A 24,348-nucleotide genomic window follows, 5' to 3' on the forward strand; every position below is an offset into this window, starting at 1 on the left:
TGTTTTAGGGGGTAAATTGTTTTTTAAGTTAATATGCAGCGTTCCCTCTAAGTTGCGCAACTTAACCCAAACGCATTTTTACGTGATTTCTGTGCAGATACATGGGGTCAACGACCCTCACAAATTGACAAAATCACCTTGATAAATGCAATAAGACAATAGCTCGCGATTTTTGATTGTGTGCTAAAGGCATCACATCTTGCTAAATTGGACGCTATGTCGATTTAAGCCAAACAATCGGATACTTTGTCGCGCGACCTCCATATCCTTGACCGTACTGAAACCCGACATCCAAGATTCTCAGAGTATTTGTTTCATGGCGTCACACTTTTCACGCCATCTGTAAAATTTAACACAAAAGCCACCCCCCCAAAAAAAAGATATTTATTTAATTTTTAAAACTGTCATATTTTTGAGCTAAAATATCGGCCTAAACATCGGCCAAAATTTACCGATACTGATACATCGGTAGAAGCAAAATATCCGATAAATCGATCTTTAATAGAAAGCCCTTGGTAACGCGTTGTTGCCATGACAACAGGTATCAGCGAGCTCGGAGGACTCTTCCTCCTCTGTTCAGATGCGCCAGGAGCTCCGTGAGAAGACAGAAGAGATCAAGAGTCTGGAGGCTCGTCTGGATCGGGCGCGCAACCACGTCGATCACTACAAGGAAGTCTCCAGTGCTGCTGAGGAAACGCTAAAGCAGGTGAGCGATAGGGGTGTGGCATTAAATATAGAGGGGCGTGGCATCAAGGCGTTTTGCTTCGACACTTTTTTTTGCCCTTTTGGGTCACTTTGGTTGCCATATAATTGCAACAAATTTCAGTTTATCCACTGTCATGCTGTTTATGTAAGCCAATATTGTTTGATAAAGCTCGGGACTTATGCGCTCATGCGCCGAAAATGTATTTTGGCATTAGTAGATCCTTAGTTTGCAACAAAGACCCTCATTGTTGATTCTAACCTAAAATTCACTTGTCTTTTCAATTGAATATAAGGGGTATGCCATGCGTGCTGATAAGTCGAACAGGTGTAAAAAAAACGCAGCTAAAAAAGCTATGAAATTTTCTTGGTGCTCGTCAAATACTATATGGTGTCGATACCAACTGGCATAGACTTTCAGCTATACGAACCGATCCAACGTTCTACCATGAAAGTTTAATTTAGTAAATTAACAACTGTAACGTAAAACGAATTTTGACGGTGAAAACTAAAAAAAGCCTTGTAAGGCGAATAAGGTCTTACTAGCGTATTTTAAAATATGTGTTTTTAGACTGCACCTTCATTTCTATATATTTTCCCGTCACAATCTTCTCTTCTTTCTTCTTTCAGTCTAACCAAGCGAACAAGGAACTGATGGAGTCCCTCCAATCCCGTCTGGATGCCAGCAGCAAGGAGCAGACTCTTCTGGAGCAGAGGATAGTCGCGATCGAAGAGGAAAACAAATCGCTCAAGAACGAAAAGTACAAAGTCACCGGTAAATTCGACTGCTTTTATAAATGGCCTGGTTCAGTCGCTGAAACACTCCCACACAAGTGTGTGTAACTGCGTTCTCGCCCTTACGAAGTATTTCAGGTATATTCTATAGCAGCGGTTCCCAAACTTTTCTAAAAAGATTGCCTGGTGGACCCTTTGCGGTTATATTGATATTTCGCGCCCCTAAAAAAATCAAGGGTCAGTTGACCCCTGTAGTACACTAGTGCAGTCACAACTCACAACTTTCTAACTAATGCTAACGATTTGTGGATAGCAGATAATACAGCATAATAGATGCTTTATGATGTCACCAGAGACAATAAAACACGCTTTGTAATCGAATAATAAAGCATAACTAAAGACTAAGATTGATGAAAGACAATGTTTAAAACATAGACTAATACTAATGTTTAAAAACATTCGCTAAAGACTAATGTTGAAAAACTGAAGGACTAATTCAATTCTTATTGCGGACCTTCTGAAACAGCTGCACGGACCCCAATTGGTCCGCGGACCCAAGTTTGGGAACCGCTGTTCTATAGGATGCTTGGCGTTGTCTTTGTACGATGTCTAAAGCGCTCGCAGTTGTGTAGGAGTGTTTTATTGATTTGACATAGTACTATAAATCAGTCCTTGTCAACCTTTTTTGGAAAAGTGCACAGTTACACACTCTTACGTTCATTGAAGAACTTGTACACCCCAGTCCACGCAATGCACTGAACTTGTAAAAACATACACACTGTTGTACTTTAAAAAGAACTATTAACCGTAATGAAGAACTAGTTAGTACCCCACAATCGATTGTCAAGAGAAATATTTGTTTATGATGTCACATGTAGAATATATTATCTTACAAGCTACGTACGGTTAAATACACATTGTCCCATGTGTTGTACACTCCAGTCAGTCTAGTATAATAAACCTGTTAATCTATTATAATACCTGAACATATGCTTTATTGTCATGTGGTATCTTGTACAGCACAGTACACCCCATCAATGTAGTTCACCGTTTAACAATTGTGGTACACCCTGGGCCCGTCCCTGGGGTGTACATTACACCCGGTTAAAAAGCACTGCTGTAGACCCCCCTTCACTATGAGGTCGTGCGTACAAGCAGGGACGTTGCAAACGGTGCTTTGGTTATGTAGAAAGGTTCTTTGATTTTCTAATCCAGGGGTCGGCAACCTTTTTCTAGTCGCGGGCCAAAAGCAAACTCAGAAAGGTCTCTGCGGGCCGCACAAAATGTTAACTAAAAATTGTGTTATTAAAATGTTTGAACAGCTGTGAATCAGGCGGGCCTCGGATTAGTTTTTGTACATTCAGACGTATCTAACTACGTTTAAACAGGCAGTAAAGCGCAAGCGCAAACAAAGCGTTTGTTTGGTTTAAAATTCGAGTTCACACGTCATAATCCATACTATTAATGAAATGTGTAATAAGACTCTTTTGAGGAAAACGCGATAACATATAAAGTTAATCTATCTACGTCTGGTTAAGCTGAATAAGTCAGGACGCTCTTGGCTAGCGAAGCGAGCGCGATTTTTTTGGGGGGTATATCGGTATTTCTTTTAAATTTCTTGAAAGTTTCTATTACATTGCCGAATATGAAAAATAAAAAAAATGTTAAAAAATAGATGTGCAATATTTTTAAATACGTTTTCAATTTTTCCGAGACGCACTTGGTAGCCTTGCACGGCGCAACAATAAACAAGCGCTGATTTGGTTGAAAAGACAGCATAAAAACGTAAACAAACCGGACGTATAAAAATCATTCGCTCGAAGCGCGAAAATTTGTCGAACTTACGTAGTTACAAAAGTATGTGAAATGGCCTCTAATTTGTCAAAGAGGCGGCGGGCCGGATGAATTACACCGCTGGCCGTAGGTTACCGACCCCTGATCTAATCAGTAATCTGTGATGTGGAATGTTTATGGGGAAGTGCGTGGCCTTAGTCAGACCACACATACAATTCTCCAATAAAACAAGGTATCGTCTTATTTGGGTGTTAAGGCCCGTTTACACTACAGCTGAGCTGGGCTGGGCGTGAAATTTCGTTTGTACTACTAACAAGGCAAAATCACTTTGACGCTTCGATGGCAGTCGATCAAAGCGTAAAAATCGCTCAAAAGCGTAACTTTTTTCTATCTGCACTGGGCTTGAGTTTAGCAAAGCGTGCAACGCTCGCCACAATAGAAATTAAATGCAAATTACGCTTTGCTCAGCTCAGCGCAGCTGTAGAGTAAACCGTAGTAAACAGGCATTTGTTGAGAAAAAATGTCAAAAATGGTTTTATAGAGTTATTTATCTCATTGTGATTTATCTTTTATATTGGTTTTCATTCACGTTCTTAAACTTCTGAACCTGTCTATACTTAAGGCGAGGTGGAACGACAAACAATGGACCTACGTAAGCAGCTGACGTCAGTACAGAGCGAACTAGAGGGCGCCCTTCGTCGTGCCCAGGAAGCAGTGAAGAACGAGCAAGTGGCGAGGGACGATTTGTCCCGCCAGGTAATTAACCTCTTAAACTAGTGGCTTATAACCTATGGGGACTCCAGCCATGAGCTAGAAATAAGAACAACATCAACGTCGGAATAAAACACAGTTTTCGGAATAGATTAAACTTGGACTAATACATAATAGTCGTAATACCGTCTAAATCGGAATAAGTCCTTGAACCAGGGGCGGGCAACTTCTTCGTTTGGCGGGACAGATATAGGAAATAAAGTACTTGGCGGGCCGGATAAAGTACTGCTTGTATCTGTATGTTTTGTGGCGTAATGGCGGTCAATGTTGTACTCTTTAAACACGGCAACACTTTCGTTGCCATCAAAACATATGCTTTCTGACTTAAAGAATAAACTAAGTACAGAACTTAGTAAACCGAAAATCAGTTTGTTTGGATGTATAATACTGATGATGCTTTTAGATGCGAAATGTATTTATCTTATAACATCCAAACATTCTTTATCATTGATGTGCAACCAGAATCGTTTGTTTTTTCATTCGGATTCAGACAGATTTTGTTATTCGGAAGAAAATTCTAAATCTTTTCGACTTTAGTAAAAAAGTACTTGGGCATACAATCGTTCTTAAATTCGCGACACGCCTTATCAATATTTTGCCTTAAACCGTCGGAATAAGATCTAAATCAGAATCAGGCCTAAACAACACTTTGCCTAACCACAATTTAGGTCTTATTCAGGCGATTTCGATCTTACTCTTCACTGGAAATTACTGCGTATTTGGCTTTATTATGTCGTGGTCTTAATACTATGTTTTTTTTATTTTTTTTCTGCTTTAGGTAATGTTGCTAATGTTGCTTTTAAGGTCTTATTGTGTGTTCCCAACCTATGGGTCGCGCCCCACAACACGCTTGCTGTTTGATATCTTTGGTTCGCCCTTGTAGTATTTTTTATGGTATGCTTATTGAGATTGGTTCTCAGTAAGATTTCTCCAAAAATTGCCAAAGCAATGCGAAGACGTGGCTCAAAATTGAATTTAAAATTAAAAAAACGGAGAGATTGGGTCGCCTAAAGCTTCGCTGTTGCACTTACGCTTAGTATTTGGGTCCCTGCTAAAAAATGTTAAAAAACCTTGCTCGCAGGAGCTGGTAACCTTTTTAGCGTCATTATTGGCACAACTTCTGTGGCCAGAAGCAAAGCAAAACAAGATGCTACAAACGTATTTACATCTATCAAAATTCTTGATTTGTGTGTTGCGTTGGGTTTCATGCAGTACAAGTATCACATCGTAAAATCCCTTAATGAACTCTAAGATTTGGCTTATGACAATTAATTAATTTGGGTGTTTAACGTGTTGATAAACACGTAACAACAAGGATGTGTTTTACCTTACTAATATCCTATTTCGATGTGTTGAAATTTAAGTACAACTAAAAACCGCCAACTAATGGTCGTGAGTATATATTAACTATAAACGAGAGCACTAATGCTTAGCGCAATACATGTTACCACTGCCCTATAGCTTTTATCTAAATGTACATGGCGCTACATATTGTTGAGTTGAGTTGCAATGCTTTGTTTTTAGTTTGCCCGTGCCGAGGAATCAAACGACAACTACCAACGCGAGATGATTTTGCACGCCAGCGCCGTTTCGCAGCTCATGGAACTCAAGGTTCGTAAAAAGGAAATCGAAATCACACTGGTTCATGGGATTGAAACTTCGAACAAATGCGTCGTTAATATTGTGATCTTGCATCTTAGTCGTGAGTTAAAAAGAAAACCTTACGTCGCATGATCAATTCAAACCAGAAACGATTATGACGTGGTTATTGTTATACAGAAATAGGCTGTCCTACTGGTATCGGTTTGTTTAACCATAGAGAAACAACTTCCTCATTTCGGGAATGCTGCCGTTTATGTTTTTATCGCTGTTTTTTATTCGACTTCATAGTATGTGGAATCGTTTTGTTTATCATTACTGTAACAGGGATGAGCAATAATATTGCATCCGAGCTATTACCCAAAACCTAGTGGTATTATGGATCCTCGTCCGATACTAGGGAAATCGGCGCCAATCCGAAAATATAATATTCTAGATTTTCAGCTATAGATGGCGATACAACACTTTCTACCTAAATTTATGGAGTTAAATTTACCCCCCAAAAAATAATGTTAACAACTAACAGCTTTTGAATTTCATAATAATAAAACAAACTTTAGCCAACTAAGCCAAAAAACAAATTAAACTGTTATAGTGTAATAATGTTCATTTTTTTTGCTTTGAGTTTAGTAATGACATTATTTTTTTTCGTATTGGACGGTCCTGCTTTGGCCAAAAAAATATGTATTGTTTTCGTAACAAGTTACCAGTATCGCACATCCCAGCTGTAATTATAAAATACCGCCCAATACCAAACTGATTTAAACCGTGTAAAGCTTGTTTACTTTTAAATAATAACAACAATCGCCTTTGTTACGTCACACGCGCGCAGGAGCACGCCAAGGGTCACGGCGACGAGCTGGAAAAGCTGAAGAGCGCCAATCGCTCCCTAGAAGAGTCGTTAGGAGACAAAACGACGAGCTGGATAGAGCTGGAGGAAAAGATGAAAGCCGAAAACGAGCTTCATAAACAGAGGATCAAAGGTTGGTTTTTAAATATGTTGAGAATAATTAAATCTATTTCAACTTTGCGATTTCTCATATTCTTTTTTCTCTGATAGTTTTTAATGGGTGGTCAACTTATTTTTTTCATATAACAGCCTTATAGAAAACTAATGACATTGATTATATCGAACACTGTGTATTTGTGTAAGTGCAGTGATTTCCTAGTTTTTGTGTTAGAAAAAAAACTGATTCAAATTTGTTAGAAGTTGTGACATCTCTATAGTGCAGTAAGTGAATTAACCCTGGAGCATAATGGTTGGAGATTGTAGTAAGACGTAATAAGGATATCAAAGCCCATACAGAAGTAGGTAGCATTTTGAACGTTTCCAATAACTCTTTATGATCAGTGCCTTTCACTGTGTTGAAAGTTCAAAAAGAGTTATTCGAAATGTTCAAAATGTGCATACTTTTGTATTGGCTTTGTCTTACTATGATATATAGGCCTTTGTCTTATTTCTTTCTATGAATCATCCTTTTTTACAGATATCGAGAGCCAGAACGAGCTGCTCCACTCCCAAGTGGAAAAGCTAAGTTCCCAACTGGTGGAGCTCAAGAGCAAGGAGTCCTCATCTTCTGGAGGAGACATTTCATCCTCCTTGTCGCCACTCAAGCTCTTCCGCTCCCGCGACCCCGTTGCCGTGGCAACCGGCGCTTCGGGCGGCGAACAATCGTCCGAGCAACTTATTGACGTCATCAAGTTTTTGCGACGCGAGAAGGAGATCTCGGACACGAAATGCGAGGTTTCTGCGAGATTTACGTTGTATTTGTGTTTTGTTTTCAAGTTCGCAGCTTCGTCCAGTGTTTCGCAGCTTCGTCCAGCGAACTGTGATCTAGCCCCTCGGAAGCTGCTATTTGACCAACAATTACGGCTTTCGTATCATATAGTTCACCTAAAAGCCATCGCAGACTAGTCGAATCTGTCGATCAATGACACATGTGTGTGTGTGTCTTTCATTGATTGATACGGTACTGCGGATCCTCTTCAATATGAAGTTGCTTGTACTGACATATTGTAGCCAGCGTTGACGTATGGTTGCTTCTCGACTTGCTCCTCTCTGTGCCTGTGCAGCTCAGTTGGTAGAGCGACGGTCCCGGCTTGACTGGAGGTCGTGGGTTCGAACCTCACTGCAGGCTAGTTGTTTTTCTAGCCTGCTTTGCCTGCATTTTATGGTTGCTTCTCGACTTGCTCCTCTCTGTGCCTGTGCAAGTTGTTTTTCTAGCCTGCTTTGCCTGCATTTTTGATGAACAGATTCGGCGAGTCTGCGATTGCTTTTCGGTGTACTTGTGCCCCAGGATAACGTTTAAATCAGAGACACAATTCTCAAATTGTGCGTCGTTTTAATTTCAAGGGCGTCGCACAATGATTTCGTTTCGTATCTAAACTCAATCGCGGTCATGAAACGCTTACGGGCATTATTATGACCTTATTGCGGAAAATTTAGGTAAAAATAAATGAAATTCTGGTTGGTTGGTGCGTCGCAAGTTAAACAAACTTTTCCAAAAAAAAACTTGGATCCCTCGGTGTAATAAGAAGTCGTATTTAATTTACCAATTTTGGGGCTTTTTTAAAAGTTGCAAATAATGTCTTTTAACGCATTGAAAAGTCAATTTATTTTATATCCAGCTTAAGTTTTTTGTTGAAAAAGTGACGTTTAAAATACATTTTTTTAACTTTCTTTCTTTTGTTGGCCATGATATTCAGACTGCATGTTATCGAATTATATTAAAAAAGTCCAGCAATCCAAATTCACGTCTTTGAAAAAAGTATTCTCCTACAATAATTAAGATGTCTTCGAATTTTTTTTGTAAATTTGTGTGGCAACCGTGCAGCGTCCCAAAAAATATCCTAGGAGAAAGTAAATGCACCATTTTTACAAGTGTTCCACAAACCAGGGCTCGCTCATAAAAGGTCAATACGAAAGTTTTTTAGGTTAGTCCCAATATTACCACTTGACACCGGATATCGTTCCGGTCGTATAATATCAAACATACCTACTACCGACAGACCGACCTTATGTGTAGCGACTGTATTCATCAACCACTACTTCTTTCCACAGCTTGTTCAGGCGGAAAGCGCCCGCGTCAATCATAAGCTTCAGCAACTTACTAAGCAAGCCACTGACACACAGGAACTTCTCACCAAGGAACAAGCCAAAACACAGGTTCCTAATTCCTACATGTTGCCTTTTTTTAGCGCGCAGATGTTACTCGATGTTAATTAAACAAAATAAAAAGTTTACTAAATTGTTTTTTATAATTTTAACGTTAAACGACCTATTTTTGCGGTGTGTTGGTCGACTCTCTGTCGTCAGCTTTCCCATATTACTAACTACATGCTTTTTACACTGAAATAACTTCAAAAGCGGCCTCAACCAAAACTTGTCCTGATTTTTCCTGTCTTATAGATGTTTTTTACTGCAATAGCTGTACCTTATGAGTATATCATTATTCTTTTTTTAATACATGATTTTTATTGTATAATTTGACTAAATAAGTGAGCCAATGTAGTATTTTAATATTCTTTTAAAATTTTGGATATCATTTTTAATATCGGTAGAGCAGAGTTATTGACAGGGTCATTTTTTTAATTACATAAATACTGCGGGCCCTTATCATTAAGGAGTTGCAAAAAACTATCGTTAAGGTTTTTTTCGTGCTCTAAACACATTTATATTACTGAAATTGTAAGGAATATAATCTGGGGGTTTTAGTTGGAATAAATATAATTGCCACCAAAACTATAAAAGCAGGTGGTCACTTTAAACCACCGATTCCAACCACAACTGTAAAATGCGGCTCAGGTTTACGGCAGCTTATTTATTTTTTTGCGCTGGTGTAGAAATTCTACCAAAGCGTCGAAACAATTATCAAATCAACGCACAATATTTGGGGTAGGTTGGGATGTGGGTGGGTTAAGCATTAGTATATTTATTATTTAATAATAATCCTTGACATATTGATATACCCAAACTCAACGCTAACCCTAACCCAAATAATTTGCGTTGTTTTAGATTCTAGACCAGCGCCAATTTTTTTCTCCTGGATTCCAGTTTTTAATGTTTTTTTTTTAAACAACCAGTGAAGTGTAAGAAATTATTTCTAAAATCTCAGCGAACCAAAAAATTGACATTTTCCAAAATTTTTGCACCTCTGAAAAAGTAAACTTCAGCATTGCCGCTCGCAATATTACTTCTACCCTAGACTTCAGCATTGTCGCTTTGTCATATCGTTACTACCCTCGAGTTGAGCATTGGCGTTTTGTCATATCGCCTCTAATCTGCAGGAACAAGTCGAAAAACTCTCCAAGATGGCAGGTCTCGAGCGTGAGCTGCACAGCTTGCGTTCGGTGAAGAAAGAGGTGCAAGCGATCCGAGAGGAAAGGGATCGAATCTCGGCCGAGGCGAAGGCAACCGTGGCTCGCCTTACCAAGCTACAAGAAGACGTTGCGCCCATGCAGGCAAAACACAGAGAGATGTCGGCGCAGTGCGTCGGACTGCAGGTAGGTTTTTGCTGGCTGTGCGACTTTGCGTTGCTCATTTTGTTTCTAGATTTTTTTGGTGGTTCGTTTTGTGCGTTTGGTAGCGTGACTATTTTAGGCGATTATTTACTTACTTCGGTGTTGCCATGCAGTCTTTGGATCTTTAGAATTCTCAGAATGTCTTATTTCTCTTAAATAGAATTATTGTTATTGCAACCAAAGTTATGTGTTTAAAACGCCAATGGTAAAACATTGTTTTACACTATATTTTGTTTATGTTGAACATGACGCTATATTTGCGAGCTATATTCAAGAAATATCCAGTGGTTGAAAAAAGGCCTTTTTGTGCCAGTGTGTAAGAAAAGGCGGCCTTGTTATTTGTCTCAATTTTTATACGTTAAACAATTTTTATGATGTATATAGCGTTTTTGTTTTAGTTTAAGGTTTTATTTTTATGTCAATGACTTGACTTGAAGTTAACTTGCTTAAATATTGACTTGAATTGGGCAACTGATGACTTAGACGGGTTTTGACTTGTTATTTTTGCAAAAGACTTGACTGGGACCTCTTAACCTCGTGACCAGACTTGGACAATTATATTTATTTTAGCTTTTTAAAATTGGATTTGAATTACATCATTTTTGTTTTCGCAAACTAGATTAGAAATAGAATTTCCGAATTCTTCATAATCAATATGTAAACTAGAATTACATTTAATAATTCACAATCAATTTAATTTAAATATTTTTTTTTCAAAGAGTTTTAATTCAAATTCTTTGTTTCGACTGAGAGACCAAAAATAACATTGGACAAAGTAGTCTTTTTGGTAAATTCCGGATTAGATTAAAACTAGAATTAGCCGCATTTTGTCCAAGTCTGTTCGTCAACCTTTGACCTTTTGACCCCACATAGGCGGAGAAAAGGTCCCTCTCGGAGGAGGTTGACCGGTGGAAGGATCGTGTCCAGCAGATGACCAAGTCTCCCCGTCGTCAGGATCCCGAAGAATATCGTCGTCTCATGCAGGAGAAGGCTGCGCTGGCAAAGCAGATGGACTCGGCCAACAGAGAGAACGCAGAACTCAAGTAAAGGAATAATTGATGTTTTAATGCACTCGTGTTTTCAAAAGAAGAAAATTGCGCCGCAATAACACAAAATATTTTTAATTTACTGATTTGACATACTGATTTGTTTTTTTAAATTAAGTTAATAAAAAAACGTCAATCGGTAATTTTTAGGTATTTAAACACCTGCAAATTTGTCTTAAAACGTCTTTAGATGTCTTTCGTCTTTTCATAAAATTGTTTGGCAACCCTGTAGTTGCGGTTCCTTTAAAATGTCTTGAGCAGTAGTCAAGGACAACCTTTAAAAAAGCCTGGTTAAAGTTACTAAAATTCTGAAGACATTCTTGAACTTGGGATGCCCCCTGGGACAATTTTAAGAAGATTTGGAAAAGCTTAAAAAATGTTTAACATGTTGAAATTGCAGCTGAAACTTATACTTAGTTGTACACAATGTATATTCTGTGATCAAGCCCTTTTTTAGTTGTTTTGGCTGACGATAATACATATATACAATGTGTACTTTGTATTTATGTTGAAATTGTATAAAGAATTACTCGAAACGTATGGGTGATTTTCACCACGCTTTCAGGGTCACAGGGTGGAGATTTTCACGCTATGAATATCATACCATTGGTGTTGGTGCAAAATTCCACGATTAGGAATTTTATTTCCACCTTTTTGCACATGATACTATTTTTTACAAATTTGCACCCCAAGGTGGATTATTACAACCTCCAAATTGTACAGTGTATAAGGGCTTTGATATTATCCATTCTACATCTAAGAAATGGTTTATAGCAGGCGTTCTTGAACTTTTTTTACCACTTTTTACCATAGACTTCATAAATCTGCTGATTTATTTCTGTCCAAAAATGTGAAAGTGAAATGGAGTCCAATGAGTCCTCATACATTCAGTGCAAAACTGTTTTGATTTTAATTAAACTGTTTTCTTCGATAATTTAATTACTCCTTGAATTTACACTAATATTTCAATTGGACGTTCGTGGACCCCATAAAACTGGTACACGGACCACCACCAAGGGGTCCATTGACCCCAGTTTAAGAACCCCTGGTTTATGATGTTTTTAGTAACATTTCCTCTGTATGTCCTCAGGTCGGAGGCGTCGACCCTTAAAGGCCAGGTACGCGCCCTGGAAAGCCGGGTGCAGTCCCTAACCAACAACGTGGCCAGTCTGGAACAATCGGCGTCGATCAAAAACGACGAGACGACCAAACTCAACGCCGAGATCGAAAAACACAAGCAAACTGACATCAAGGTGCGCTTATGTTGTCGAATCAGAATATTGTTCAATAGGCCATGATGGCCATGATGCGCTTTGGCGATACACGTATACATAGTAATTTTTTAACAACTCAACGCCGAGATCGAAAAACACAAGCAAACTGACATCAAGGTGCGCTTATGTTGTCGAATCAGAATATTGTTCAATTGGCCATGATGGCCATGATGGCCATGATGCCCTTTGGCGATTTTGGCCATGATGCGCTTTGGCGATACACGTATACATAGTAATTTTTTAACTAAGCACGGAACTGGAACAACATAAATCAACTCTACAAATAGGAAAATATTATTTAATTTATTGTACGGCACTGCTTTAATACAAAGGGTTGTATCAAGTGGCACAACAAAAGAGCTAAAATTAGATGTATTAAACATTGCCAAATCTCATCGGCATTAGTAATGGCACCCCAGGTTGACGCGCCCCCTTGTTGGGAACTGACCTAAAGAGATTGTTAATGTGCCTTGAAACGTTTCTAAATTTACAATTCGGGACAAGCTCAATGTATAGTATTTAAAAAATCAGTGTTTTGTGGGAAGTATTCCACTATCAATTATAAAACTGATGATATTGTCAAATTGTGATATTATTTTGTTGGAAGTGTTTATCAAATATTTTTTAATTTTATGAATGTTTCACCTTTAAAACAGTTTGACAACCACTTTTATAACTTTACAATGTCCCTTTGCAGCTTCGCAGGGTTGGAAGACGTTACAAGGCCTTGTACGAAGAACTAGTCGCGAAGCAACAGAAGGTTGGTGAAAATTAACTTACCGTTGTTTATATTCCGCAGGGGGTTCCCGTCGTTTAACAACCAACCTTCCCTTTCAAAATGCTAAGTTTTTATTTGTTCTAAAAAGAGGAATTTTACCTATAAAATTAAAATTCTGACAAACTTTGACCAATTAGGAATACACTTATTTAAACAACGAATTTTGTATGAAGTACTGTATTAGTGTTTGGCGTCGTCATTCATTTGTTTTTAATGTTTTACTGATGATCGATGAAACACAAATTAGTTGGTTTTTCTTTTTTATGCAATGCTTTTGAAAACGCTTAGTTTATTTGTTTGAAATCTCAAAAAGACAAACAAACTATAAAAATGCCAAAGAAAAATTAGACGATTTTTACTTAAAATAATTTTGACAAGTTTGACCAAACTGGTAAATTTTGACCTTTTGCCCGAGTTGAACTCGTACTTAGGAAAACAAATCTGTTTTATTTTGGGTTTATGCAAAACTCTTGAAAACGCTTAGTTGTTTTTTTCAAAATATTAAAAAGACAAACTATTAAAATGTCAAAAAAAGGCGATTTTTACTTGAAATAATTTTGACAAGTTACGTGTATATTTTGACGAAGTTTTTACTCTTTTTGACAAGCCAAAATATAATCGCCCTGTACTCGTTAGGAAAAGGAGACCCAGGAAAAGAACGCCGGTGATGCAGCGGCAGCCGCCGCCAAGAGTTCGGATCAGACGGGAGGAGAGAAGAAGGCGGAAGATCAGGGATCATCCGATGCTCTCAAAGAGGCTCAGGAGAACTGCTCCAAGGCAATGGAAGAGAAGGCTCGGCTTCAAGCCGAACTGAGCCAAGCCAACGAGGCGAACAAGTCTCTTAAGGAAGAGAAGCAAGCGCTCGAGAAAAAGGTAAATATGTGGAAAGAAAGGGAACGCACGAGAGAAAATGTAATTGGAAAAAAGAAAACGCGCGGGAAAAACGGTAATTGAAAAAAGCGAGAAAATATTATTTTTAAGAGGGGTAGAGCCAGAACTGAAAAACATAGAGCAGATGCTTTCTGTCAATTTTAACTATGGGTAGAAAAAGTGTGATGTTTGCGGTCTGCGCGAATCACAATTGTATTTTGAGTAGGTCTACGGCTTTATAACCTAGTGCGTTTTATTGCACCCTCCAAAAGGTCATGTGTTGCTTTTGATTTTGTAGTACCACATCCTCAACATTAAACTTTAACAAAATGAGCGAAATGTGTGATGCTTTTAAGGGTAATTCTTTATGACATCTCGTTGAGATGTACTTTTGTGCCGTCATATGTTATGACGCGACTTTGTGATGTAATCTGTGAAAAAAATGTAGTTCCTGAAAATATATTTTCTTTTGTCATGTCATAGTTCTGGTGGGGCTTGAACTAAAATCAGTTATGTAGAACGAATAATAACTTGGGCAATACTGAATAGATAGCATTTTGTGAACTTTTTGCGTTTCGATCACAAATTTTGAAAAAGAATAAGAAGTTTTTTAAAATATCAACAAGCGCCACCTACTTTTGTATTGAATTTATTATTTAACAACAACCTCCATGCATTATCTCAAACTGTATTCCAAATGTTTACTAAATACTGCCTGCTTTTTAATAGGCTTTGATATTCACTGTACGTCTAAGTTTTAGCTACAACCTGTCTCCTACAGTCATTATCTTCCAAAAAGTCATTTATGCTGTTGTGTTTTTTTAGTTGTTGGATACCGAAAGTTCTAGTTCTGAGGTAATGGGAGAATGTATTGCTCTGCGAACTCAGGTAGAAGAACAGGTCAAGACCTCAGAAGATGCTAAGGTTCGTAAAAGAAGTTCAAATCCATTTTTTTAACTTCTGAAACACTTTTGTTTGGAAGGAAACTCCCGAAGACAAATTTCTTGTTTTCGAAGCAGTTGAAGTTTAGGCTGTTTAGTAAAAACAGCTATTAAAGCGTAAAATATTTTCCTTAATTTTACAGAGATATATATATTTTGCCGTATAAAAAAATGCCATCCTCGGTTTCCGAAAAACAAACATGTATAAAAAAGCCAAAATTTAGTTAAAATGTAAAAAACGACGCTTGTTTGATACTGTATTGGCACGGAAGGTCGAGGTCGTGAATTCAATTCCCATGACAGGCTGGCTTTTTTCGACCAATGCCTTGCTTAAACGGCGATAGTTTGCCTTAAAGGTAGTACCACGGTGTTAAATTTCAGCGCTAAACGTTTTTTTGACCACGTGCAGAAACGCTTGGAAGAAATGACGACGAAAGAGAATCGCTTCACCAACTTGCTGAATCTCGCAAAGTCGCAAATCGAAAAGCTACGGAGAGATTGTCAGGTAAGTGGATCGGGTATAACGTTTCAAATGTTAAATTAAATTGTTCTTCCTGTAATTTTTGTTATCAGATATGCCGACGTTTCGATAAACTATATAAAAACATTCATCAGGGCAATGCAATTATAATTTTGCTATTGATACATTACCTGACAACAACAGTATATTCAGTAAGACGTTTCATATATTTGAAACCTTCGATTAGTTAAAATGACCTGGGTTTTAGCTGCCTCTAGCAATTTACGCTTGCACAATATATTGCACAGAACTTTGTGCGATTGGTGACCCCGACGCACTTCAACAAACTAAACACTGAAAATATTGTAAATTTTTTATTGGCTTTTACTTTAATGAGCCGATTATCTAAAGCCAATATGCCGAAGATGGAAAGACTGCAGTTCGCAAGAAGCAGGATTTTTTTGTTTCATTAATTTGAAAAAACGTTTGAAGTTTTAACCTTGTCTATACCCACCGTGGTGTAACATTGCAGTGTACTGCGTAAAATACTCAAACTAGAACAATGTTTGGCTGTGACAATGCTTTTAAATGGCACAGTTCATTAAAACTCCATATTATCCATTATTTGTGATCATATTTATAAAATTAGTTGTTGCAATCCCAACTGGAACAATATACACACGTTATTCCACGCTACGCACCTCCTTATTAACCACTGGATTTAAAATGCGACTCGCGAACCTAAAAGTTTGCCAACCCCTCATGCATTCCAGTACCATCATTCCATCAGGGACCGCTCGGTCGCTAAAAGCCAACTCTTTATACATTAAACTAAGCCGTTGTTGTGCTTTGATTACAGGACAGCCACCGTGACAGAGATCGTTTGCAAGAAGAGCTCAAGACTGAAACAGAAGGGCGCGCCGAACTCCAGGCAAAGGTAATGTCAATTTGTATCCTTGGTATGAGTTGGAAATTCCTCTACCACTTTGCTTAAAAGGTAGATTGTAAAACGATAAGTTAGAAGTAGGGACAGGTTTACAACAATTACTTGAATCTACTTTATGTCGTTTTACATTATTTTGGTTTCTGATGGCTTACAAGTACAGAACTTAGTAAACCGTAAATCACTCTGTTTGTATGTTACCGTATATGATAAATATATTTCGCTGCTAAAAGCTTGTCGGTATCTAAAACATAACACAATATAACTCGAGATGTGCGCTAATAAAAACTCAAACCAACGGTTCTAGGCAAGTAACATCTGCTGCCACTTAATGACGATGCAGCCCGTAAAATGACGTAACAACTGATAACACAGATAAAAACGCACCATGAGGTGGGAATAAAATGGACGGCAAAATAATAGAAAAAAAAATAAAAAAAAATAAAACAGCAAGTAAAACAATATTCAATGCGAGGTAAAATCATTTTTTGGATATTAATGCTAGCATTTGGGTAAACTATGAACGAATCTGTAATATAGCTTGATAATAAATTGCAAAGCCAAAAAGGTCGAGTGGATCGACATCATCTTGATTATTAAGTCGTTTCGGTACGAGCTGGTATCATCTTCAGTTAAAATGACTGAGAAGTAATTAAAGCATCACTTATAAAAGGTGGGACGCAATTGTTATAAGTCTAAGTTGCTATCATATATTATAAGGTCAAGCCATTTTTAAAAGATACGCATTATGATAAAGGAAAAAAGATGCAGATAAAAAGGGCGCCTCGCCTTAAAGTATCATCGTGCGCTCGCTTAGAGTATTTTCGTCGATTTTAACAGGAGAAAAATCGCTTCGGGTTGAGGATTTGCCGCGCCAGATAGAGTAAACTGTCCATATGATAGTCAGGCATGCATAAAACCCTTGTACAAAAGAATACCGGGAACATACAAACAAAGGGACGCAGTGTAAGAAAGGATAATCCACAGTTTAAAAGGCGGTTAGCGTTTTGAGAGATAGCTTCGTGCGCTCACTTCAAGTTTTTTTTTTTAATTTTAACATAATATAAATGGCTTCAGGTCGAGGATCTACAGCGTCAGGTACTGGAAGGACGCGCCGCCGCCACCCCGGCCCCAGAACCCCGCAGAACCGCCAACGTGCGCCCCACGTCGAGCACCCGGGTCAACCAAGTCACCCCGATGCGGGTAACCAGGACAGCGAGGGTAATCCCCGAGCCCCAGCAGGACGCCCCGGACACCGAGAGGCCAGGTGCGTTTTGATAGTTTACCTTTGGTCGCTGAAATTACGTCTTTATATTTGTTTTGTTTGTGTGTTTTTAGGACCTTCTAGTGTAGCCCAAGTCGGATCATCGTCGACACCTATTGCTGGTAAGGTTGTGTTTTTTTTTTAATTTTATTTAATTGTAAAGCCTTGTTAAAATTACTGTCGGTATGTTATCGGTTAAGAAAACATAACAAATCGGTATCAGCTATATCGGTTGACAAAAGCGTAAAAAATCGGTTATCTAGTGTCGGTTAAAAACATCGGATATCGTTATCCATCAAAAAGTAACATCGTTTGATCTCTACTACAACCACATCGCCAGTTATTCGTGCGATTAATCCCAAAACTCATTTCCTTCACCTTTTTTTAATTTATTTCTCAAGTCACCCCCGCAGTGGCCGCGTCCATTTCCTCTGTGTCGTCACTATCGAGCCCCACCGCCTTCGTTCACCCCATCAGCCCCGCGCGCCCCCAACAGCAGGTGGTCAGCTCCGGAACCCAGCCGACCCAGGCCCCCTCGGCGCCGGCGCCCTCCCAGACCCCTGAGACCGGCGCCCGCGGAACCTCGTCACCCCCCAGTGCCGATGGCACCGAGAACGACCAGGCGATTGTGTCGTCATCGGACGACCAGACTGTGCAGGAGGAGGTTTGTGTTTTTGTGTTTTTTGGATTAAAAAAGTTTGATCTAACTTGGTGGTTCCTTTTTTCTTGCGCACCCATAAAATTATTGCAAAGTTCATTGATTTCGAAAACAAGTATAATTAAACAAAACGTAAACACTGTCCCATTTAGCTTCCTTGCAATTCTGGCAAATTCAATTGATTTCGAAGACAAGTATAATTAAACAAAAACGTTAGGTATAACACTATAACACTTAACCATTTAGCTTCCTTGCATTTCTTTTGTGTTTCCACAACAGAATCTTTCCCTTCAACACATAATGCCGACAATAAAAGTTCTAAAAATTTATAATAGCTTGAACGCACGACTTCGAACAACAATCAGTCAGCAAGGTCTAAAACTTTTAATATAAATATGCATTTCGCAATATAAATGAATGGCATCGTTACTTTATCTGTACAAATAATTCGCAAATAATATTAAAATTTTAAATTGTAAAATAAATAAATAAAATCCATCCAAGGCGAACATACACAAAGACAAGCTGCATTTAACGCCAACAAATAAAGTAAAAAAGAACAAAAAAAAATAAAGCATGATACGTGAAGCAGCCACTGAAAGCAACTGATAAAAACCTTTGTTTACTAACATCTGTATAAGCTGCAATATGTCGGTTGGACAGACTCTTCCTCGGTTAATGTTCCGCAGGGCCATATATATATATATATATATATACGGGCCACTGCTGTTTCTCTTGCCGAACATCTATAATTAAAAACCAAAAATGTTATGCTAAATCTCAGCTTTATTCTTTAAACAAAAACTATAGTCTTTTTTCTCGTAAAGACAGTTACTACAATAAGTTTAATATCGTATTTACGTGTAACATTCCAAAAGGCTATAGCAGTGGTTCTCAACCTTTTATGGCTTGCGGCACCCCTGAAAGATTTTTCCTTATCACTAGAATGCCACAATTAACAGAACTGGAACAACACACATCGACTCTACACAACATAAGACGTTATAAATGAATTTATTCCACTCTACTTTTACACAAAAAGTTGTAAGAGTTAAGCAAAAATCAGATTCTTAAAGATTCCCAAATATCTCTCGGTGCCCTTGGGCATTGAAATGGCACCCCGGTTAAGAACCACTGGTCTATAACTTTTAACTCTTCCGCAGTTGTCGGCCGCCAGAGGGCACCCTTCGTCTTCCGCAACATCCGTGTCCTCCGCAAGCACGGAGCAAGTGGAGGCGTCCTCCTCCAGCGCGGTTCGTTACTCCTCATCTACATCAGCAGGAGCGTCCAGCAGCACAGGAGGAATCTCCTCCGGGGCATCCAGCAGCTCCGGAGCAGGAGCGAGCGCCTCCGTTGCTCCCAGGATCTTCCTCGGAGCGCAGAAGCGTGCCCACGAACAGACGGAGGAGAATTCGTTCCGGAGCGTGGCGGTGGCGGCGAGCACCAGCCGAGAAACACAGGTTTGACACCCGATTCGATTTGTTTTTAACGATTGTAGCGCCCGTATTAGAATAATTCGGGGCTTTGAAGCGTCTGTGTTAGAACATGTGTTAAAAATTTTACGCTTCAAGCGGACTGTGTTACAACTGGATTCAGATGAACTCTCTCTCGATTCAAAACACTAATGTTATGAGTACCAGCCAAAAACACGGTCTGTAGCTTGCACTGCGTTTGACACAAGGGCAATTGATTTTACTGAAACTGAAGCTCGTTCATGGTCATATTTTAATCAGTGCGAAATAACAGTTTATTTCATCATTTTATTCACTTGTTATCGCTTTTACTAAAATAGCTCATCTAAATATCGTGTTGCAAAATCTCTAAAAAAAATACTGTCTAAACATGCTTTAGAATTAAAAAATGCCAATTGTTTGAGCACGAACCTAAAATATATATATTTAAAGCTTGAATTGCCGAAGACTGTCCGACGGCCGCAAATCCCTTTCCAATCAGGTTGTGTGTACCATAACTATGCAGCAGGTTGAGGTGCGACCAGTTCCACCTGAGCCTGTGTAGCACTGTAGGTAGAGCGACGGTCCCTGTATGGTCGAGGTAGTGAGTTCGAACCTCACCGCCGGCTAGTGGTATTTCTAGTCTTTTGTTTTGCTTGTACTATAATCCTGATTAGAACAACTGATTTAGTTAAGCCTTTTCGAAGGCATCCGATGTATGTGTGTGTTATAGTTGGTCAGTACGACTTCAGAAGGGCTTGATCACAGAATATACACAATGTATATAGATTTTTCATTTGGTTTGAAATGTGTCGTATACTTCTTCAAGCAGGCCACAGTGGCGCCTCAACCAAAGAGACAACGCAAGAGTCCCGACCAGTCGAGCGAGAGCATCGCTGCATCGGCCTCTGTTCCACCGTCAGACGCCGATACTATGTCCATCGTTTCCGAGGTAACTTCCCGTATAAGTAGCGATGGTAGTTGCGGTTTGACCGCCCTTAAGTTTGTATATCTTGTGTGTGTATTGGGACTGCGAGGTTTGTTCAGATACTCCGTCGATTAATGGGTGTTGGGGAACACACAATAAGACCCGCAAAGGAACAATATCTGAAGCAAAATATTGTATAACACTATAGTATTAAATAGTATTAAAACCAACGCCATAATAAAGCCAAGATGCGCAGTAATATCTACTATCTAAAATCGTCAGAATAAGACCTAATCCTGTAATTACTCACCCACTACTTTGGTGATGCATAGTAAAAGGATTTTAATAAAAAATAAAACTTCAACTATAATTCCTAAATTTGTGTACCAGACGGCATCCAATGGTTTTCAGTATTAGCAGCCGAACCGCACAAATTATTGCTTATCTTAGTTTATTAAAGAAGCTTTAATATGTTATCAGTAAATATATAAGCACGCGTCGTCAAGTCGGCACTCAGGTTCAGTTATATTGCCATGTGCTATATAAGGACAGTCAAAAAATGAATTATGTACCGAGAAAAGTTTTCTAATCTATCCAGGTTAATGTTCCCTTCTGTTGCAGATTAAATTATAAGAAAACGAACAGAGCTTCACAATCCTAGCCAGCTAATTTATTTTCTCTTGTAACTTTTTATTCCCGTCGAAATGTCAGTTAGTGTTCAAGCTGAACAAGCTCCTGCCAAATGCCATCGGAAAGTGATCGATATTTTAGGGAACTATTTAGTTTTACAGCAAAGTTAATTAGCAGTTGCAAGTAGATAATTTTTACTAAAAAAATAGTTTAAAATATATATAGATATGTAGTTTTTTGGGGGCAGGGAACCGAAACATACAGCTCGAAGGTTGTAGAAATACGTGTTAGTTATAAATTACCCAGCAACAAAGCATCCAGGTTTGAGGTTAAGTAATACGTTTAAAAATTTCAAACCCCCTTTTTAAGTTGAGTAAATCTTTATTTACAAAGTTTATTTTCCAAGCATTATATTACTCACCTCTGAATGTGGTTCAACATTTCTTCAACGTTTGCGAAAAAAAAACTTACGAATATTACTAATTTTGCCAGTCGCCCGAATGGACGCGAGTACAGTCGAGTTGCAGGCAAGTGAAGTTTCACCCATTCGTACGAGTAGCCAGACTCAGATACGCAGCCAGCTTCTCATGTGCTGACAGAAGGACGGATAGTGTCGGAGCAGGTTACCGCCGGAAGAAAGCCAGGTCAAAAAACGATCACTTGGTAAGCTATTTTTCTGTACAGCTGTTACAGTGGGTCTTAGGACCCTGGGAATCCGCTGGGAAGCTTTAAAACTGGACTGCCCGACATCTTTTGTTGTCATTGTCTGTTAAATTGTAACCTGGAGAACATTGTCAAAATAAAGAAAATAAAAAAAAGGCTTTAGGTGGATTAGCCTTAACAATAGCAAATTATTTCCTAGCCTGTTTAGTAAGTATAGTTAGAGTGCTCATTTGAATGTTTGGCTAATCAATTATTGTGTCGTAGTTTTTTTTTTCAACTTTTCTTGTTTTTAAATTGATTGGTTCCTACAATATTTCAGTGAAGAAAATGGCAGTCGCCAGTTAAATTTAAACAACATTGATCTATGAAAAATCTTCAAGTTTTTTATTGATAAGATAAGAATATTGGTTGAAAAGTGTTTATTTAGTTTAGTGAATATCAAAAGACTTTAGGTTTATCTCCAAGTCGATAAACAAAAAGAGAAATCCCAAACGACTCTAAAGTTAGCGCAAGCGAGAGGAAATTGTAATTTTTTGGCCCAGATTGTAATTTGCAAGTCGGCAGGGAAGTTTATTATTCGGTGGCACGTAAGTGTTATTAAATCTAACTTTAAAGATATATAAATCCGAACAACTTAGCTTAACCCAAATAAACACAGCGTTTGAACATTTTGCGCGATGCGTTTAGCAGAGCGTGTCTAGTGGAGCGAGACAACCCGACCAATCGCAGCAGGCCGACACGGATGACTCGTCACGCGTCAGCAATCAACCGGAAACGACGCAACAAGCTCAAGGTATTCGGTTTTGTTCTTATTTATAGTTAGAGGTGTAAAACCGTGCAAACTGACTATACAATTAAAACCAGTTGTTCGGAAGTCGGTTCTCGACTTTGTTTTTTCCGAACTTAAAAAATCGAACTTAAGTTAATTTTCTCGGCCCTAGTCCAACTTTTTTCTTTCTTTTTTAACTGATTCCGATTTATACAAACATAAAACTTTATGCTCTTCAGCTTCACAAGTTGCCGATCAAGAAGCTGCGAGGCCCGACAGCGGATTCAACTCGGCCGAGGGCCTCTCCTTTGTTCCGGCCGAGAGCTCCTCCTCCTGTCGATCCGAAGAGAAGATGCCCACCTCCTCTTCCTCGATCATGATGGAGGAGCAAAATGACGTCATTGTGTTGTCTAGCGACGACGACGACGTGGATTTCGTGAGTAGAGATATGATGTTTTTACTTTTTTGTTTTTTTTTTACTTTTTTTTCATTTTTCGTACTTTTTTATTTTTTTTACTTTTTACTTTTTTTATTTTTTTATCACTTATATTTTTCTTAATTTTTTTTCGTTTTTTCACTTTTTACTTTTTTACTTCTTTATTTACTTTTTCATCAATTCTCGCAGCCGGACCAGGAGGACGTTGAGGTGGATGAGGAAGATGAAGATGAGGTGGAAGACGATGGAGAGGAGGAAGTTGAAGGGGAGGAAGAAGAAGAAGAAGAAATGGAGGAAGAAAACGGTTGGGGTTTATCTTTCTATTTAGGCTTATACGGGTGAACCGAGAAGTTGATTAATTGTGATGTTTAATGCTTTTTAACTAAATCCCAGGTGTTTTAATGTTCTTACCTTATTGAGGAAAGTCCCAGTCTTCATAAAAAGTTTGCAGTGCGAGAAAAACCCCAGAATTCTTACCATTTTGCAGAGAGAGCCTTAATAAAAATCCCACTAAAACTAAAAGAGTCTTTAAGTTCTGCACTAGACTTTGATTTATAATCCTTATTTTTTATCAATCTTTTTTCTTTTAAACTTACAGAAGAGAGCGAAGTCGACTCTTCAGCCCCAAGCAGCTCCGCCCCCAGGGGCATGGCCATGATGCAGAGTCGGACCCCTGCGCCCCAGCTGCCCTTCCTCAGCCTGACCCCGTCCGACCCCGGGCTACGATCGCGTGCCCCCAGTCGCCCGGCCCCGGGTCCACCTCTTACCCCTGGCCTGCTGGTCCCCTCGGTAAGATCGATTGATCGTTGGTCGCACGTTGTTGTTGTTATCTAGACTCTAGACTCTAGACTTTGCGCAGAGTTTATTTTAAGCTCTGAAAAATGATTGCTGTTTTTCAGAATGTTCAGCACGGAAGCATAGGTCTGATTTCTCTGAAATAATTAACATAAGGCGATGGCAAGTGTTTATTCCAGTTGCGCCGAATAGAAAAGCAACACACTAGAACCGGCGATAAAAAGGCACGAGAAAAATAGGAAAAAGGCAAACAAAATGCTTCGATAATCCGGGTCGGTGTAGTGTCGCTACAAACATATTAATATTAGGGATGTCCGATT

The 24,348-nt window shown here is 38.8% G+C and overlaps 1 protein-coding gene across 1 annotated transcript in view; it reads left to right on the forward strand.

Moving 5' to 3' along the window:
• LOC146135626 (nucleoprotein TPR-like) overlaps window positions 1–24,348 on the forward strand; it is a 58,189-nt gene that overhangs the window by 28,586 nt on the left and 5,255 nt on the right. The window contains exons 20-44 of the mRNA XM_083396093.1: window positions 542–706; window positions 1,333–1,477; window positions 3,854–3,987; window positions 5,527–5,613; window positions 6,434–6,584; window positions 7,089–7,345; window positions 8,663–8,767; window positions 9,889–10,104; window positions 10,996–11,165; window positions 12,259–12,421; window positions 13,140–13,202; window positions 13,872–14,093; window positions 14,916–15,014; window positions 15,441–15,536; window positions 16,351–16,428; window positions 17,512–17,701; window positions 17,773–17,820; window positions 18,112–18,362; window positions 19,520–19,613; window positions 19,659–19,816; window positions 20,640–20,759; window positions 22,716–22,821; window positions 23,037–23,233; window positions 23,423–23,537; window positions 23,832–24,022. Coding sequence (XP_083252219.1) covers window positions 542–706; window positions 1,333–1,477; window positions 3,854–3,987; window positions 5,527–5,613; window positions 6,434–6,584; window positions 7,089–7,345; window positions 8,663–8,767; window positions 9,889–10,104; window positions 10,996–11,165; window positions 12,259–12,421; window positions 13,140–13,202; window positions 13,872–14,093; window positions 14,916–15,014; window positions 15,441–15,536; window positions 16,351–16,428; window positions 17,512–17,701; window positions 17,773–17,820; window positions 18,112–18,362; window positions 19,520–19,613; window positions 19,659–19,816; window positions 20,640–20,759; window positions 22,716–22,821; window positions 23,037–23,233; window positions 23,423–23,537; window positions 23,832–24,022 — 3,621 coding nt within the window. The remainder of the gene's footprint in view (window positions 1–541; window positions 707–1,332; window positions 1,478–3,853; window positions 3,988–5,526; window positions 5,614–6,433; window positions 6,585–7,088; window positions 7,346–8,662; window positions 8,768–9,888; window positions 10,105–10,995; window positions 11,166–12,258; window positions 12,422–13,139; window positions 13,203–13,871; window positions 14,094–14,915; window positions 15,015–15,440; window positions 15,537–16,350; window positions 16,429–17,511; window positions 17,702–17,772; window positions 17,821–18,111; window positions 18,363–19,519; window positions 19,614–19,658; window positions 19,817–20,639; window positions 20,760–22,715; window positions 22,822–23,036; window positions 23,234–23,422; window positions 23,538–23,831; window positions 24,023–24,348) is intronic.

This window comes from Ascidiella aspersa, chromosome 8, assembly GCF_963924565.1.
Source record: "Ascidiella aspersa chromosome 8, kaAscAspe10.2, whole genome shotgun sequence".
NCBI lineage: Eukaryota > Metazoa > Chordata > Ascidiacea > Phlebobranchia > Ascidiidae > Ascidiella > Ascidiella aspersa.